This window comes from Macaca mulatta, chromosome 4 (genome assembly GCF_049350105.2).
Source record: "Macaca mulatta isolate MMU2019108-1 chromosome 4, T2T-MMU8v2.0, whole genome shotgun sequence".
NCBI lineage: Eukaryota > Metazoa > Chordata > Mammalia > Primates > Cercopithecidae > Macaca > Macaca mulatta.
Window position 1 is genome coordinate 77,627,460 of NC_133409.1, and position 17,962 is coordinate 77,645,421.

At 49.7% G+C, this 17,962-nt stretch overlaps 2 protein-coding genes across 18 annotated transcripts in view; one reads left to right on the forward strand and one right to left on the reverse strand.

Moving 5' to 3' along the window:
* Positions 1 to 12,088, forward strand: part of SYTL3 (synaptotagmin like 3) — a 130,574-nt gene extending 118,486 nt beyond the window's left edge. For 12 of the 16 annotated variants that reach the window (XM_077999601.1, XM_077999604.1, XM_077999609.1 and 9 more), the window contains one exon: positions 245 to 618. In XM_077999601.1, the coding sequence (XP_077855727.1) occupies positions 245 to 354 (110 nt within the window). In that variant the 3' untranslated portion in view covers positions 355 to 618. Of the gene's footprint in view, positions 1 to 244; positions 619 to 9,582 lie in introns of those variants that run through there. The other 4 variants (XM_077999606.1, XM_077999605.1, XM_028847296.2 and 1 more) reach the window with 1 other exon arrangement.
* The window catches only part of EZR (ezrin), a 55,440-nt gene continuing 39,264 nt past the window's right edge, over positions 1,787 to 17,962 (reverse strand). For both annotated transcript variants that reach the window (XM_015137038.3, XM_015137039.3), the window contains 7 exons: positions 12,678 to 12,774; positions 7,652 to 7,815; positions 7,159 to 7,289; positions 6,182 to 6,342; positions 5,725 to 5,817; positions 3,332 to 3,583; positions 1,787 to 3,147 (listed from right to left, as the gene is read on the reverse strand). In XM_015137038.3, coding sequence (XP_014992524.1) covers positions 2,983 to 3,147; positions 3,332 to 3,583; positions 5,725 to 5,817; positions 6,182 to 6,342; positions 7,159 to 7,289; positions 7,652 to 7,815; positions 12,678 to 12,774 — 1,063 coding nt within the window. In that variant the 3' untranslated portion in view covers positions 1,787 to 2,982. The remainder of the gene's footprint in view (positions 3,148 to 3,331; positions 3,584 to 5,724; positions 5,818 to 6,181; positions 6,343 to 7,158; positions 7,290 to 7,651; positions 7,816 to 12,677; positions 12,775 to 17,962) is intronic.

The following is a 17,962-nucleotide window of genomic DNA, read 5'->3' on the forward strand; positions in this document are numbered from 1 at the left end:
CCACACCAGAGTCCTTGCCTCACTTTCAAACTACAGAGCTCCAGGCTGTTAAGAGTCTCGCAGAGCAGAGTGCCTGGGTTAACCCGTCTCCACACTAGCTTTGTTGGGGTGGGGGTAGTGGTGGTTGGCCTTTTAGTGTGGACTGAAGGTGAAAAACTTTTCTGGCTGGTCATTTTCAAAGAGCTGAGAGGGGATGAAGTGGTGCCCTCCCTGACCATGGCTAAGCTGTCATCCTCTCTTACAGAGGGAGACACAGCTGGTGGCGGGGATGCATGCTCACAATCGAAGCTCCAGTGGCAAAAAGTCCTTTCCAGCCCCAATCTATGGACAGACATGACCCTTGTCCTGCACTGATGCGAAGGCCTCGAGGTTCCAGGTCGCAGTGGGTGTGAAGCACTGTGCATCTGCAGAGTGGGGCTGCAAACCAGGGGCAGGGTCCCAGCTGGAGACCCTTTGGACCTTGAGCAGTCTCCATCTGCAGTCCTGTCCCGTGGCTTAAATGCCTACTGGTATCTGTATATTTAAGTTAAACACAATAATGTATGTTACCTAAGCCTCTGGTGGGTTATCTCCGCGATGGAGAAAATGGCCAGATTTCAATAAATGTTGTTACCGGCATCCTCCAGTGCTTATCAAATGGTAAAAGGCCGGCTGGTGGGCACGGTGGCTCCCCACCTGTAATCTCAGCAACTTTGGGAGGCTGCAGTGGATGGCTTGAGCTCAGGAGTGTGAAATCAGCCCAGGAAACACAGAGATACCCTGTCTACAGAAAAAACAAAAAATTGGCCGGGCGCGGTGGCTCAAGCCTGTAATCCCAGTTTGGGAGGCTGAGGCAGGGGGATCACAAGGTCAGGAGATTGAGACCATCCTGGCTAACCCGGTGAAACCCTGTCTCTACTAAAAAATACAAAAAACTAGCCGGGCGAGGTGGTGGGCGCCTGTAGTCCCAGCTACTCGGGAGGCTGAGGCAGGAGAATGGCGTGAACCCGGGAGGCGGAGCTTGTAGTGAGCTGAGATCCGGCCACTGCACTCCAGCCTGGGTGACAGAGCGAGACTCCACCACAAAAAAAACCAAAAAATTATCCGGGTGTGGTGGTGCACACCTGTAGTCCCAGCTACTCAGGAGGCTGAGCCAGGAGGATAGAGAACAGGAGGTTGAGGCTGCAGTAAGCCCTGACTACACAACTGTGCTCCAGCCTGGGCCAAAGGAAGACCCTGTCTCAAAAAAAAAAAAAAAAAAAGTCACAGCTTAAAGGAGCATTTTATTTTTTTGAGATGGAGTCTCCCTGTGTCGCCAGGCTGAAGTGCAGTGGCACAATCTCAGCTCGCTGCAACCTCCAACTCCTGGGTCCTAGCAATTCTCCTGCCTCAGCCTCCCAAGTAGCTGGGATTACAGGCATGCGCCACCACACCTAATTTTTGTATTTTTAGTAGACGGCCTTTCACCATGTTGGCCAGGATGGTCTCCATCTCCTGACCTTGTGAACCGCCTGCCTCGGCCTCCCGAAGTGCTGGGATTACAGGCATGAGCCACCGCACCCGGCGGTGAGCAGCATTTTAGAGGAGCCTGGTGAGTTGGAGTGTCCTCTCCCATGGAAACTGTCTCCAGAGGAGGTTAGGTGACCTACGGAGCACCATGTCTTGGGTTGGTCAGCTCTAACTTACCAGTGTATCCCCAGGGACACCATGGCCCCTCACAAAACCCAGCCGGAGGACAGCATAGAGCCCAGGCAAGTCGGCGGTGGCCCTCCCACCCCACACACAAGTACACAGCCATGCTGCTTCGTGCCTTTGCAAAGCTTTTATTTCATGTCTGCAGCATGGAATCCACCTGCACATGGCATCTTAGCTGCGAAGGAGTAAGCAGTGCACGAGAAGGAACGAGTGGGCAGAACCAATGGCCTCCACAAGCTGCCTTCCAGCAGCCTGCCAAGGCCATGGCAGAGACTACAAACAAACACAAGCAAACAGTCTCTCCATGGCTGGAGTCTGAAAGGTCATAGTGGCATGTGTGTATTTGACAAAATTAAAAATGTGCATAGTCCATTATATGCATAAAACACTAACAATAAAAATCCTGTTTACACGTGACTGCAGCAGGCAGGTAACCAGCTTCACCACTGCCCTCCTGCCACATCACATCAAGTGCCATGGTTAGAGGGTTTTTCATATGTAATTCTTTTATTCTGTAAAAGGTAACAAAATATACAGAACAAAACTTTCCCTTTTTAAAACTAATGTTACAAATCTGTATTATCACTTGTATATAAATACTATATAGCTGATCATTAATAAGGTGTATAAGTACAACAATGTATTCTAACTGTTAAGCAAAAAAACCTAAAAAAAACCTAAAAAAAACCTAAAAAAAATTTATCCAAGTGTCCTACATACACCACTCACGCTGGTGATCACTGCTCTCTGCCAGCTGCGTGGAGTGACGGAAGGAGGGAATCATTGTGTGTGTGTGCCAGAGTGCTTCAAACTCAATTTCCCAAAAAAATTTTCACCCCTCAAAGCATGTAAATATACAAAGATGGATCCTTCATAGAAATTAAAAACAAAAACCAATTTGAGCTCATTTCAAATACAGAACAAGTATGGCACAGATGGAAGCCGCGGTTTCCTTTAACGATGCTGACTCTCGTATCACACAGGCCAGCATGAAGTTTCTTACTCAGACTTTACAGGCATTTTCCGTAATTTAATCAGTCCTGCTCCCAGCACAACACAGGAGGTGATTTGAGAATAATCGCAAGAATCAGGCCTGCTTGGCACTATGATACAACTGGGGAAAACCAACCAGGGCGCCTCCCTGGTTCCCAACCCAGAATGTTTCTGTTGGGTAACTGCTTTTTAAAGGAACTGGGCTTTTGGAGTTCCTAGACTCGGAGCACTAAAGACACAAGCGTGGCGAGGCTGGCAGCGCCGGCGGCAGCGCCCGCTGTGAGCGCCCCTCTGCCCTTGGTCCTGGCCTGGCCATTACAGGGCCTCGAACTCGTCGATGCGCTGCTTGGTGTTGCCCTGCCGGATCTGCCGCAGCGTCTTGTACTTGTCCCGGCCTTGCCTCATGTTCTCATTGTGGATGATGTCATTGTGGGTCCTCTTATTCTCATCTCGGGCCTGGGACAGCTCGCTGCTCAGCGTCTGCAACATTAAGCAGCATTGGTCAGGTCCCTTCCTCCCCATATGGCCCAGCCCCTCCCCTAGGAAAATGGGAAGGGCAAGAGGGGTGCTAGGTGGGGCTGGCTCACATCACTGCCTTCCCCAAGCCTGTCTGCTGCAAGAGCAAGGCGGGCCCCCTGGAGACACACAGCCCCTTGGGCCTCACCAGCAGCTGCCGCTGCACACGCTCATTCTTCTCCGCCTCAGTGATACGCTTCTCCTCATTGCGGTCATCCCGGATGCCCTCACTAGACAGCTCTGCACTGTAGCCCGTGGGCTCCGCACCCTCATCCTGCAAGCTCTCCTGGACATGGTAGCTCAGTGGCTCGTACATGGGGGGTGGCGGGGGCGGGGGTGCCGTCATCACCAGGTGCAGCTCCTCCTTGGTCTTCACCAGGTCATCCTGGGCTTCTTTGGCCTTTGGAAAGCAAAATTAGTAGGTGAGAACTTCTCACCCAAAAGTCCTATCCTCCTGGCTATAAGAACCAACTGTTGCCTCCCTCTGTCCTGGCACGCTAAGGCAGCACTAAACCGTGCTGGGCCATGGCTTCGAAGAAGAGCCCCTCAAAGTGCATGTGGGGTTGACAACCCTCTGCATCCAAGACAGGAAGAGGAACTGTGATGCCGGAGCCTGGGCAGTTTTAAAACTACCATTTCTTTTTTTTTTCTGTCTATAACTCTAGACGTTATATAATTTTTAGGAAAAAAAATCCTGTTAAATGAGTAACAGGCTCTGTTCCCAGCCTCCCCTCATGCCACGGTCATTATCAAGTGGTCTCCTGCTCACCACTTGCAGTCCTTCCAACAGCGTCACACATGCCCAGTCCTGCCCGCCTCCATCCCAGCCCTGGAGTCGAGCTTAGTGTGGATCTGCGCTGGAGCCAGCTCTCCTCACTTACCTCTTAACAGGTACTTTCTCAAAAACCTAAGAACCAAAGTCTTCTGCTTGCAACTTCGGATGGTGATATGGCTGTGTCCCCACCCAAAGCTCATCTCCAACTGTAATCCCCACATGTCGGGGGGGGGGGGGGTTTACCTGGTGGGAGTGACTGGATCGTGGGGTGGTTTCCCCTATGCTGTTCTCGTGCTAGTGGGTGGGTTCTGAGTGAGAGCTGATGGTTTCAGTGTTTGGCACCACCCCCCTTTGCTTTTCTCTCTTCTGCCCTCACGTAAGAGGTGTGCCTGCTTCCCCTTCACCTTCTGCCATGACTGTAAACTTCCTGAGGCCTCCCCAGTCATGTGGGACTGTGAGTCAATTAAACCTCTTCTTTAACTACCCAGTCTCAGGTAGTTCTTTACAGCCGTGTGAGAACAGACTAATACAGATCGGCAGCAGGAATGGGGGCTGGAACAAAGGCAAGGAGGCACTGGCCAGAAGTGGCCCTGGAGAGCCAGGAGACACGTCCCCAGAAGGCACCACCACAGATGGAGAAGCCACAGTGGGGGAAGGACAGGCCAGAGGATCTGTGAAGGAGAAGAGCTTCTTAAAGCCTGGTGTGCAGTCTCCAATGGGAACCATCCCCAGACTTTCTCAGGGGCTGTGCCTTCCTGGAGGGCAGAGGGGATCCCAGCTTCTCTCTCCCAGAGAGAAGCTCTGTGTGCATCTCACAGTGACAGCTACAGCTGATTAAACCTCTGTTTGCCAGGTCCTGGGCATGGGACCTCACATCTGCAGAGCAACTTTATGAGTTGGGTATCACCCCCATTCTACAATAAGGAAAATGAGGCTGGGAGAGGTGATGCTACTAGCTCCCCGTCAGATAGCTGATGGGCAGCAGAGCCCGGCTCTTGCTCCAGCCGAGAGAATTCCAAGGACCTGGATCTTTTCATGGTGCCCGCTATATATACCAGCTGCAGGAGGTTGTGTTTCAGGCACTGTGACCCCATTGCAAGGTGCACATATATAATCAGATTTAAAACCAATTCAGATCAGCTGTCAGAGGAGGCTGTCAGATCAGCACTGAACAGTTTGGGGTGGAGGGAGCAAGGTCGTGAAAGTCAATCAGAAGTCCTCCCTCTATGAATCCAGCAGCTGCAATGACTCAAGTACAAAGTCAAACCCATCTCTTTGGGGATGTCTTTTTTTTTTTTTTTTTTTTTTTTTTGAGACGGAGTCTCACGCTGTTGCCCAGGCTGGAGTGCAGTGGCGCGATCTCGGCTCACTGCAAGCTCCGCCTCCCGGGTTCCCGCCATTCTCCTGCCTCAGCCTCCTGAGTAGCTGGGACTACAGGCGCCCGCCACCGTGCCCGGCTAATTTTTTGTATTTTTAGTAGAGACGGGGTTTCACTGTGGTCTCGATCTCCTGACCTTGTGATCCGCCCGCCTCGGCCTCCCAAAGTGCTGGGATTACAGGCTTGAGCCACCGCGCCCGGCCGGGGATGTCTACTTCAGTAATACAACTGGTATCGGCAGAGGATCGTGAGACTCCCAGAAGCTTCCAGTAGGACATGGCAGCTGAGCCAAACCTCTCCCCCAACCCACCCACCTGCAGAAGGGCCCACTGCCCAGGCAGTGGGCAACAGGTGCCGTGGCCGTGCGGCTTCCCCCATGCAGACTCACCCTGTGCTGCCACTCTTCAACCTCATCCTCCTTGCGCCTCCGCGCCTCTTCCAGGAGGGCAATCTTGGCAGTGTATTCTGCAAGCTCCGCAGCCTGGGAAGGGAATGCCAAGCTAAAGTGACTTCTGATATCCTTTCAAGAGTCCAGTTGTGAATGAGTGTTAATGTGTGTTGGTGAGCAGCCTCCACTGTGACATCTGAGTCCCCGTCACCCCCACTTCATGGCTAGCAGGGTTCATCGTGCACCCTCCCTACCATCACTTCCTGGATGCCCACACCCACCTTCAACGGGTGACCCTGGCAACAGCCCGGCCCCTTCCCCGCCAGCTGCTTCATTCCCCAGCAGATCAGCTTACAGCTTCCAGTCATGACAATTATTACAAGGCAGGTGTCACATTTTCCATCCTCAGAAGCAGCCTCTCTATAATTCAGCATCTTGAAACTCAGGCCATTCCTACCAGCTGCTCCTGGCTCTTTATCTGATCCACCGCCTGTCTCTCCAGCTCCTCCTTAGCCCGCAGCGCGGCCATGCGGTCAGCCTCTAGGCGCTCAGCCTCCTCCTGCGCCCGCTTCCTCTCCTCCTCCAGCTGCAGGGCCCTCTGAATCTGCTCCGAGAGCTCTGAGAAGACACAAAGCCAGAGCCGTTCAAGCCCTTGGCCCAGGAACCTAGGCGCCTTCGCCTTCGCCTTCCATTTGCACCCCCAAAGCCACAGAGCCCTAGACCAAGTCACAGGTCAAGGGGGGATGTCTTCCAGTGACCCTGGAGGAAAGCACTTCACAGCTCATTGCTGTTGTTTGCATGACAACTTCCTCAAGATGGCTAGAAACCCATCCAACGTGGTGGGCCAGGCACCTTCTGGCATGCCTGACTCAACCCTCTTGGCGTTAACTCTCCCCAGGTCAGCCGCCCGCTGTGCTGGTGGCCCACACTCCACTCAGAACACAAACACCCTTCCCATCTGTGCTAAGGGCTGCCAGTGAACACAGCATCTGTGGCACCTTATGTAATCAGCCCAGCTGCTGGGGTTGTCGACTGGAGCTGTGCTGGGGAGTCTGGTTCTGAAGAAGCCTTTGGGTTTTAGTCTAGAGGTCAATGACAGTGCAACATGGCCCTGTCACTCATGGGCTGTGGGACTGTGGGAAGATCACTGTACCGCACCAAACCTTACTGTACTCATCAGGGAAACTGGGTGATGGAGCACTTACTGCAAAGGACTAGGGAAATTTTAAAATACAATGTCTTAGAACAATGAGCACCAAAGTTAATGAACTACAGAATTGTTTTCCAAACCAAATAACTATTTTATCATTTCGGTTGTGAGTCTGCAGTGTGGGACATGTTCTTGGTTTCCTTTCCAGTGGTTGGGTGGGTGTGGCCCCCGCCCCTGTGGAAATGCATGACCCAGTGTAGAGAGCCAGCCCCAGGGCGCCTGACCTCTCTCTGCCTTCTTGGTCTTCTCCTCATAGTCCTGCAGCCGCAGCATCAGCTCCTCCTTCTCACGCATCATCTGCTCTTTCTCTCTCTCCACAGTTTCTCTCCTTTTCTTCTCTGTTTCTAGCTGTTGCCTGGTGCAGGGAAAAAGAGGCACAGGGAGATTTAGACTGGCAGGAAAGTGAGGGGTCAACACACTTCACGGGTATGTGCAGCTCCAGGATGGACTTGGCATCCTGAGGGCCACCCTGGCCTGCCACCAGCCTGAGCTGCCTGAAGGAGCAGCCACTCCAGGGCTGACACCAGACTCAGCACCACAGCAACCTCCCAGAGACAAAGGCCTCGAAGATCCCAGTGTGGCGACTGAGTTCCATTCCACCAGGCTCTCCCCATCAGCTGCGCGGTCACCTGACAGGCACTGGCTGCCTCAGCAGGCAGGGCTGGCGGTAGCTGAGCTGGGAAAACACAGGCCCCTGCTCTGGCCTCCCACGCTCACCGCTCCAGCTGCTTCTGATGCTTCTCCTCCCGGGCCTGGGCCTTCATCTGCTGCACCTCGATGGTGTCGGGCTTCCTGCGGCGCATGTACAGCTCGTGGTTGCCCATGCAGAGCTGCAGGATCCGCTTGTTAATTCTCAGGCGGGGGGCATAAAACACAAAGTCCTACAAAACAGAACAGGGCCACCTGGACTTAAGCTCCTTTGTTTGGTTTTCTTCTCCCAAACCATACTTCACAAAGGTCCGGAACTTTTCTAAAAGAACAAATGTAGCAGAACAGGGATGGCAGCGTCTCAGCACTGGAAATGTGCATTCTCCAGGACGGGTGGAGGAAGGGCATGTGCTGCGTGTGTGTGCAGTTACATGTGGGTATGTACATGCTGCATGCACACTGAAATCCCGCTGCACGTAAACTGCAAAGCTTTTCCAAGGTGAGAACTCTCAGCCTTGGGAAACCCTTCAAGTCTCAGAGCTGCCTGCTCTTCCAGGTAGCCACCTTTCATGATGTCCTCTCCAGCCTCACTGCTCCGTCCCCAATGCTTGCCTGGATTGCCTCTGCTTCTATTTGAGCTTCCTCTGGCACAGCCTCCCCTCCCACACTGTTATTGCTATGCTGACCACCCTGACCTTCAATGCCAGCCTAGGAGCTCCAGGATGAGCTCCAGGGCCTGGGCCCAACACACATGGAGACCTTTTGACTCTGGGCCCAGCCTCCCATGTGCTCTCGGTTCTCTCTCAATGCTGTCCAGCCCTGCTCCTGCACCTGCCACACCTGCTACAGGTGCTCGCCACAGTGGCACTGTTGCTTCACTCCAGTGACTCCTTTCAGCATCTCACTCCTATGAGGCCATCAGCTCCTGAGAGCAGGGGCCACATTCACTCATCTCTATCTTCCCAAGGTCAATATTTGAGGTGCTCAGTACCTGCCAGACATCACCAGCTCGTGCGGCACAAATAGCCATGTGCAAGCTCCATAGCCTTGAGCACATCCCTTCATCAGGCTCAGGGCCTTCAACCATAAGGCGGGGATGCCAGTGTATCAAGGGACTTCAGATATGGGACTCAATCCTCCCAGCAGTCCCGTTAGATGCTGGCATCCCCGCCTTATCGGTGATGTTCAGGAGGTACTCAGAACAGCACCTGGCGCAGTAAGAGCTGGCTGACACACACAGCGGTCACTCCAATTGCTAGTGCCTTGCAAGACCGCAATCAGAGGAGCCTCCTCGAAATCAAGGCAGAATCACAGCATTCAGGAAACTCGTGACCGTGACTGGAAACATTCGGGACACAGCTGACAATCTTGGTCCCAACTCCTTGCTACTGCTGTGATGAGCTTACAAGACAGAAGAATAGAAACTCCCATGAAAAGTGACTTTGTCAGCTTCCTCTTAACCTCAGGGCCCCCAGCATCCAGCTTCTGACCATTTGGAATAGGGACGGGGTGGCTAAAAGAAACAGCGTGATACATCCCACAGCAACTTCTGAGACCTAATGAGGAACTGGCTGAGCGGACTCATTGACATATCTGAGAAGAAATCTATTCAGCTTCTCAGTCTTTTCATCTGTTCCAGAAATCCTGGGGTGAGAGGTGATGCCAAGCCCTGAGAGCCCATGAACTTCCTGGGTGGGGCTGTCTTTGGGGTTTCACACCCTTGTTAAGTCATTGGGTTTTCCAGGGAGGAGTCTGTGGAGCTGGGAGCAACCTGCCTTTTTATTACCCACCTATCCCTTATTACACAAGAGGAAACAATCCTGCCTTACAGCTTCAGAGGACTCTACCAAATAGGCCCTGACTGACTCAGAACGCTGATTAGCACCAACTCCCCTTTATGGGGTTGTGGAGGTGCAGGGGTAGGGGGGATCAATGAAAAACCTCAGTGGTAACTTCGGTTAACATAACAATGTCCCCCTCTCCCCCTCCTTTCCCTGCAGAAGACAGGTCCTGCCAGCAACGGGAACCAGGAGAATTTGGGGAGTCCACTGCCAGTGGGTGAGGGAGGACGGTGCCTGGCAAGAAATCTCTCCCAGTGCCTTATGACGGAAGCCGGTTTCTCACTTCAAGTTAAAACAAAGATTCATACTGAAAGGTTTCTAAATCCAAGTCCCTAACCTGATGCAGGATGCAGCTTTCTGATGCAGAACGACAACATGACAAGACCTGGAGCAGGGTTTTTAAACTGGCTGAGGACCAGCAAGGTAAAAATGCAAACTAGGCAAAGGAAAGTTCAAGTAAAAAAAAACCCAAGACCCTACAAATACAGAAGGAGAGAGAAGGTAAAAGGGCCCCTTTTCAAGTCCCCGAGATGCCGGGAAACTCTCCCACAAGAGGCCAATCCCAAGGCACATCTGGCCGCAGAGATGGCAGGAGGCAGCCTCGGGAGGCAGCAAGGCAGCGGGGCTCCTGGGAAGGCCACGTGGAGGAAGCGGTTGAGGAGTCAGAGCAGAAATGCTGCTTACTTTCTCTAAATTTCAGCTGCCTGTGGCCTTTTCCATGAGGCCACAGAAACAAAAGGCCCTTTTGAAAGGGAAAAGGCAGCCGCCTCAGCCCCTCATAAGGTCACCTGGGCAGGCCAAGTCAGCTGTCTACAAGGTCCCATATCTAAAGAGCCAAAGCATGGCCCCAAACTGCTGTATGCACCTTGGCAGGGAAGAGAAGCTGGCTTTTAAAAAGGAGATGCCAGTTGTTGGGGGAGAATTGGACAAAGACTCATTTGTGAGTTCACAGCAGAAACCACATGGGGTGAGGGTGACCCCTGAAAGTCAACACGAGATAAGGAATCCCACCGCCTCAAACTTTGGGGCTTCCTCTTCTTTTACATCAAGTTCGATGTTGAAAACTTGAACTTCTTCTGCCCAAAGTTTACAGACTGAAGCAGGGCAGTGACTTCAGCAGCACTGGGGTGGTGTGGGGGTGACAGAACTCCACCTCCTCAAACCAGCGCCCACTCAAGGCAGATGCTGCCTCCTCAGTGTGGCTCCTGCCCAACCTGCCAAAGGAATCTCACCCCCATCTTCTGATCAGGCTTAGTTTTTAATCACAGCTGTACTGTTAAATTTACTACCAGGAAGCATCTCATCTGCCTTGTTTTTAACCCTTTCCTCCACTTAAATGTAGGCTTCACCAGGGCAGAAGCTTTGCCTTGCTCATGGCGCACACAGCCCCGGAAGAGTGCCTCGGACAGCGTGCCACCAGCGAATATTTCTTTTGCTTAAGAGATGGCTTCACATGAGGCTACTCTATAATAAAGGCACATGCACGAGATGTATCACAATGGCTTCTGCTCGGGGCTTATTATGAAATATTCCTCAGCTCTTCAAGAGATGAACTTATATCAAACACACACGCACAAACATTCTGAAACAGTCTAGTCCAGAGCTTCTGCTCTAGTCAGATTTTTAATAAAAGTGTTCTGAAAAGGCAGTAGCGTCACAGAGTATGCAGCAACCTACTGATGAGAGATTTCAGAATTTTCTTGCTCTTCTAAACTGCACCAATCTCACTACCCAAGTGACATGAAAATGCTATGACCCTCCATTCATGGTGTTGCATAATTAACATGAACTGCTGCCATAGAGCCTTAGAGTGCATTCAATACGCATTCAATTTTAAATAACTGTGCAACTACCCAGAGTAGCAGCCAAGAGTTTGCAAACAGCAGGAGACTTTTTTTTTTTTTTGAGACGGAGTCTAGCTCTGTCGCCCAGGATTAAGTGCAGTGGCACGATCTCAGCTCACTGCAACCTCCACTTCCTGGGTTCAAGCGATTCTCCTGCCTCAGCCTCCTGAGTAGCTGGGATTACAGGTGCCCACCACCATGCCGAGCTAATTTTTGTATTTTTAGTAGAGATGGGGTTTCACTGTGTTGGCCAGGCTGGTCTCGAACTCCTGACCTCCTGATCCAGCCACCTCAGCCTCCCAAAGTGCTGGGATTATAGGCGTGAGCCACTGCGCCCAGCCAACACATTAACAAAGAAAAAAATGCTTTCACAAAATTGTCAAGACCTACAGATTTTAAATTATGCTAGACAAACCTGTATGGGGGGAGAGGTAACAGGACAATAACACCACATACTGTTCTAAGTGGATTTACCATTGCTAAGCAGTACCCAGTCCCAAAAGGGTTAACGGACAACCAAGGTATGGACTACAGCCCATGTTTGCCTCTCCAAGCTTAACACTGTAACTAAGGAACAAAAATTACATGAGAACACAAAGTCGTTTTCAATCTATAATTTTCATAAAATTCAGAACAGGCTCTAAGGTGGATAACAGAATTTCTCCAGGTGGCAATTTTTTAGAGAACCAGATTTATGATTAGATAACAAAATCCTTACCCCTTCTATAATGCTACAGTTATGTGCATATGTCTCAAATGTTCTGAGCTAACAAAAGCTTAAATGTCAGCAGAATAAATAAAACCAAAACAAATTTCCATAATGCACTGGTCTCTGCAGCTATTACAATCAATACTCTCAGATTTCAGGACATGAAGTGTCGCCTTCTTACTATCTCCTCCCAAAATGACTGCCTGCTAGTGTCACCTGTGTGAGGACGCACACTTCTGACGACAGAAGTGGGTGAAGCCTAGATGAAACCTTGGGGACCAGCAATGCTTGGGTGTAAGTCTGACTGTCCCTATCTTGGGTAAGTTCCAGGACAGCTCTGAAAGGCAAATCTGGCCCTTAAGACTCGCAGGTCCCACTGTTGGTCAGGTGCCAGGGACAGTCCCCACACCCAGGTGCTCCAGGAGGCAGGTTGGCTCTCCACACCAAAAACACAGCATTTTGGGAAATGCTTATCTGGCCAATGACTCAGAACTGCCCTTTTATTCATAAGGAAGATCATGTGAAAAGTTAAGTGGTCTCCGCTGCAACAACTGCCTGGCCCACAGGATCTCTGGCCCTCAGTGTAACCACATAGGGAGTTTGGACTATCACCGGCTACTCATCACAGAGAGAAATCTGTTACCCTGACAAGTATAAGAACGAAAAACAGTAGTCCCCGAATAGAATCCTTTGGAACTTACAGGTGCCTTCTTGTCGATGGGTTTAATGACAAACTTTTTGTCATTGAAAGAGATGTTCCTGATTTCACTCCAAGGGAAGCCAATCTTTGGGGTTAACCTGAGGTTAAAAAGAGAAAGTGAATGGTTAGATGTATACGTATGTTCGTGGATTGGCTAAGAGATTCGTAAATCAATTCTTATTACTTCAATTAAAATAATATGCCTCTTAACCCAGGAGGCATAATGTGTTATATGCTATTATCAAATATTTCCTACCTGTCCTAGGTTAAGCCAAGTGGCTGGCTTTAAGGCATCTGCAACCTTAGTCTGTTCCCATTTCCTTTGGTGTTTCCTCAGTCTGGGGCACCTATGATTACCCAGGCTGGTGATCTCGAGGTCAACTGCAATTCCTACCCAGGCACCTTGACCCTCCCTCAGGTATCTTCTGCTGTTCATTCCCACATCACATCACCACACTCACCTACCTCTCATCCTGCCAGAGCCCACTCTCAAGCACTGTGCTGGAGCACCCCTACTTTAAGTCGGCCGATCTGATTAACTTACTCTCCTCATATGTCAACACAGTTCTTAACTCAGCATCCAAGAACTGTCAAATCCAGCCCCAAACTCCGCGGTTCAGACCCACCTTTCAACACACGGTTCCCCGGGGCTGCCTCCCTTTCCCTTGAGGCCTCCCTTAACATGCAGGCTCTTCTGCTACATTCTGTTTGCTGAATGTTATTTAAGTTACTGATCATTTAGTTCTATGAAACCAACAGGGAGGGCCAAGATCCCATCATGTTCCTAGATGTGCCATACTCAACAGAGCTTGCCAAGAAAAATGGACAAAGGCCTTGCTATGCATTCTGCTCCTCTGGTTTTCACAGCACATAGCACTGTGAGCCAGTGTGCGGCATCCTGAAACTTCAAGGGGCTAGGATCCAGTCTCTATACAGGACTCTCAAAACAGGTTCTGACCTTAGAAAACTTAGGCCTCCAGCTCTCCGGTGTGTCTAGCAAGTTTGTCCTCTTAGGACTTTGAAACCTCATATAACAATTCATAGCCGGCCGGGCGCGGTGGCTCAAGCCTGTAATCCCAGCACTCTGGGAGGCCGAGGCGGGCGGATCACGAGGTCAGGGCATCGAGACCATCCTGGCTAACACGGTGAAACCCCGTCTCTACTAAAAAAAATACAAAAAACTAGCCGGGCGAGGTGGCGGGCGCCTGTAGTCCCAGCTATTCGGGAGGCTGAGGCAGGAGAATGGCGTAAACCCGGGAGGCGGAGCTTGCAGTGAGCTGAGATCCGGCCACTGCACTCCAGCCTGGGCGACAGAGCGAGACTCCGTCTCAAAAAAAAAAAAAAAAAAAAAAAAAAAAAAATTCATAGCCACTCATAAGCATAATTGCAGTATCAAAATAAAAGGGTTAAACATGAAAATTATGACTCACTTTTGAGTTAAAGAACTTCTTTTAATTCTTGACCAAAGTTGGAAAATTAAAGCCCAAGGATTTCCTTTTTCCTAAGAGATCACATATAGGACATGAACAGGGTCCACAGAGAAGGGGGCCACAGGGTTTGTAAGTGTCCTTGCTTAGGCCACACATTAAGAAAGCGTGATTCTCCAATAACAGGGACCAGACAGAGGCCTCCGGAGAAATGGCTGATTCCAGGACTAGTATGGGGAACACAAACGATGAACTTGGTGCATCTTGAGGAGCCAGAGAGTAAGGAAGCCTGCAAAGAATGCAGGGCTCACACTTCAAGGTGCTCCTAAAGGCTATATCTCAAACAACCTGAGCAAGATACATACTCGTAGATCATAACCTGAAGACCGAAACACATATCCATGAGTCCATATTAATATAACTGAATAAATGGGGAAAGAAATTGGCTCCTTACAGAATTCTAATACATGTAAAAAGAAGTTTTTAAAAATCACAATTTCTCAAATACCACAGTAATCTCATCAATGGTAGCTAGAACTAGGATGTTTACATAGTTTAAAATTATCTCCCCCAAATATACTGACCAATTGTAAAGGGAAGGATAGTGATGTTACAGTGAAGAAACTTGGCAGACACCACCTTAACTAATAACCAAAATTAGCACCACCTAAGATAAGATATACTGACCACATGTGCCACCTTGAAAGAGGCCCTGGAAGGGCAAAACAGCACTTTCTTCTCACCAAAAATGTAAAACTCCAAATAATGAGAAAACACCAGACAATCCAAGGGCTTTCCAAAGTCAATGGACAGTACTCTTCAAAGACATCAAGGTCATGACAAAAAAAGACTTGAACTATCCCACATCAAAGGAGACGGGGAGGTCTAACAACTCACTGTAGGTGTGGCTCCAGAGAGGGTCCCGGGGCAGAAATAGGACATCAGTGAGAAAACTGATTAAAATGAGAATAAGATCTAGAGACTATTAACATTAATTTTCTGATCTTGGCATTTGGACTACGGTTACATAAGGTGTTAATGTTTGAGGAAGCTAAGTGAAGGGCATATAGGAATTATTTGTACTATTTTTAGAATCTTTTTAAAGTTTGAAATAATATATATTTTTTAAACTGAGATGGGGTCTTACTCTGTTACCCAGGCTGGAGTGCAGTGGCACAATCTTGGTTCACTGCAGCCTCCGCCCCCTGGGCTCAAGTGATCCTCCCACCTGAGCCTCCCAAGTAGCTAGGACCACAGGTATGTGCCACCACACCTAGCTAATTTTTTGTACTTTTGGTGGAGACGGGGTTTTGCCATGTTGCTCAGGCTGGTCTTGAACTCCTGACCTCAAGGGATCTGCCTGTTTTAGCCTCCCAAAGTGCTGGGATTACAGGTATGAGCCACCATGCCCAGCCTGAAATGACTTTAAAACGCAAGGATGGGCCAGGCACGGTGGCTTACCCCTGTAATCCCAGCACTTTGGGAAGCCAAGGTGGGCAGATCATTTGAGGTCAGGAGTTTGAGACCAGCCTGGCCAACACAGTGAAACCCCGTCTCTACTAAAAATACAAAAATCAGCCGGGTGTGGTGGCGTGTGTCTGAGGCTGCTACTTGGGAGGCTGAGGCAGGAGAACCGCTTGAACCCAGGAGGCAGAGGGTACAGTGAGCCGAGATCGTGCCACTGCACTCCACCCTGGGTGGCACAGTGAGACTCCGTCTCAAAAATAAATAAATAAATAAATAAATGCAAGAATGAATGATTTAAAAATTTCAATCCAAAATATGCAGCTGAGGGTGATAATGTTCTATATGTCTTAAGATTTTGCATTTTTCGGGCATATCTGTCAAAACTCAGGAAATGAACACTTAAGATTACATTTCATTGTATTTAAATTTTACATCAAAAGAACAAAACATAACCAACCTAACCTCTAGTATATCATATGCACTTTCATTTTGAGGAAGGATATGGATGCCTGCAATTTTGTTGGAAATGTGTTAGAGAGCCAGAGGGTGACAAGTGATGTGCAGATGGAAAGAGACGTGAGACAGCAAGTGAAGCCCTGAGTACCTATCTGCAAGGAATTTAAAGAAAACACACGTTCTGTGGCTCCTGTTCCAGTCTCCAAGCTCCCCGTGCGCCCTTTCCCTTTAAGATGGGAGCCCTGGACCTAGTGCACTTCCAGAAACTCCTACCTACAGAAGTACTTCTATGATGAAATCTGCCCAAAGAAGGATGAAGCTAAGGGGAAAAAAAGTGATTTTATAGGACTACAGATAGATCAGGTTCGTCTAGTTTTTGTTTTTGGTCTGAGAGTGTCAGGTTTCAAATTCTAACCTAGCTAAACTGAACTTTCTCTGTTCACAAGCTTATAATGCCAGTCAGAAGGGCGCTTACCTGTTTTTGCCCTCTTTATACTCCCCACCTAGTCCAAGCTAAGGGTTTAAAGAAAGATGACAAATAGTCCTACATGCTCCCACTTAATGGTTATGTGTACAATGAAAGGAGACCCCAAGAGACAGATTTCCAGCCAGACCCTATTTAGTACTAAACAGGGAAGAAAAATAGAGACTTTACTTGCAGAGTACAAATCTCTTAGAGCTCAATTTCCATATTCAATAGGTTAGCTTTCTCACCTGAACAATGTTTCAGGCATATCTAATTCTCCTAGTTCCACCGAGAGAGGTAACAGCACAACAGCTGGCTGTTCTCAGCACTCCTCAGAATTCAGGACAGTCTCCTGCTTATGCTGCTACCAAGTTGTCAATATTTGTTCAAAAGGGAAAGAATTTGGGCCTATTAATTGACTGAATATCTACATAAATGCTTTTTTTGTGAAGAGAGGGGGGTGCCTTCAGGAATGGGGAGAAGAGAGGCAGAAAGTGAGCCTGCCCAACACCCCAGTGTGCTCTGCGGGAAAAGAACCATCTGAGAGAGTTGCCAGGTTCACCGCTCAACGGTGGGGGAGGGATAGCAGAGAGCTAGACCAGTACTAAATAGGGCACACAGCTCACATTTTTACTTGGAAGAAATGGACACTTACGTGGGCTGGGGCAGCTACAAGCTGACATCAGCAAGTTCCTGCTCATGGCTGTTTTCCTGCAGGTTGAAAAACCTGTTTGGACAGCCCTGGCCTGGCCACATTACAAAATCTGGTCATTCAAGAGATTTCAAAGGCAGAGGCAGTTTCCCACATACGTTCCCACGAGGACTTTGTGCACCGCTCCTTGGCATGGCTATCTTAAGAGCCACGGCTTCAGCGCTGGGGTCCCCCACAAAGATGGTGTCCTGGTTCCAAGTTCCTGTATCTACCCACTTTCCCCACTTCTTTAAAATTTTTTTTGAAACACAGCCTCGCCTGTCACCCAGGCTAGAGTGCAGTGGCACAATCTTGGCTTACTACAACCTCTGCCTCCCAGGCTCAAGTGATCCTCCCACCTCAGCCTCCTGAGTGACTGGGACCACAAGCATGCACCACCATAGCCAGCCGATTTTTTAAATTTTTGGTAGAGACGGGGTTTTGCCATGTTCCCCAGGCTGGTTGAGACTCCTGAGCTCAAGGGATCCGCCTGCCTAGGCCTCCCAGAGTACTGGAATTCCAGGTGTGAGCCGCTGTGCCTGGCTTTTTCCCGCTTCTTTACCAGTGCTACATCCAGCACACTCAAGAGTAGGAGCGAACCGAGAGTCCTCAATATCTCATTTCCAGGTTCTCTGAGGAGCTCCTGTGATTCTGACAGGTAAATCACATTGGATCGCGTAACTAACTCCATCCCTAATGGGCACCTTCCTTCCAGCAGACAGCGCCTGCCTCCCTCCCTGTGCAGTATCACCACGTGGGCCCTGGAAGTGAGAGGAGGT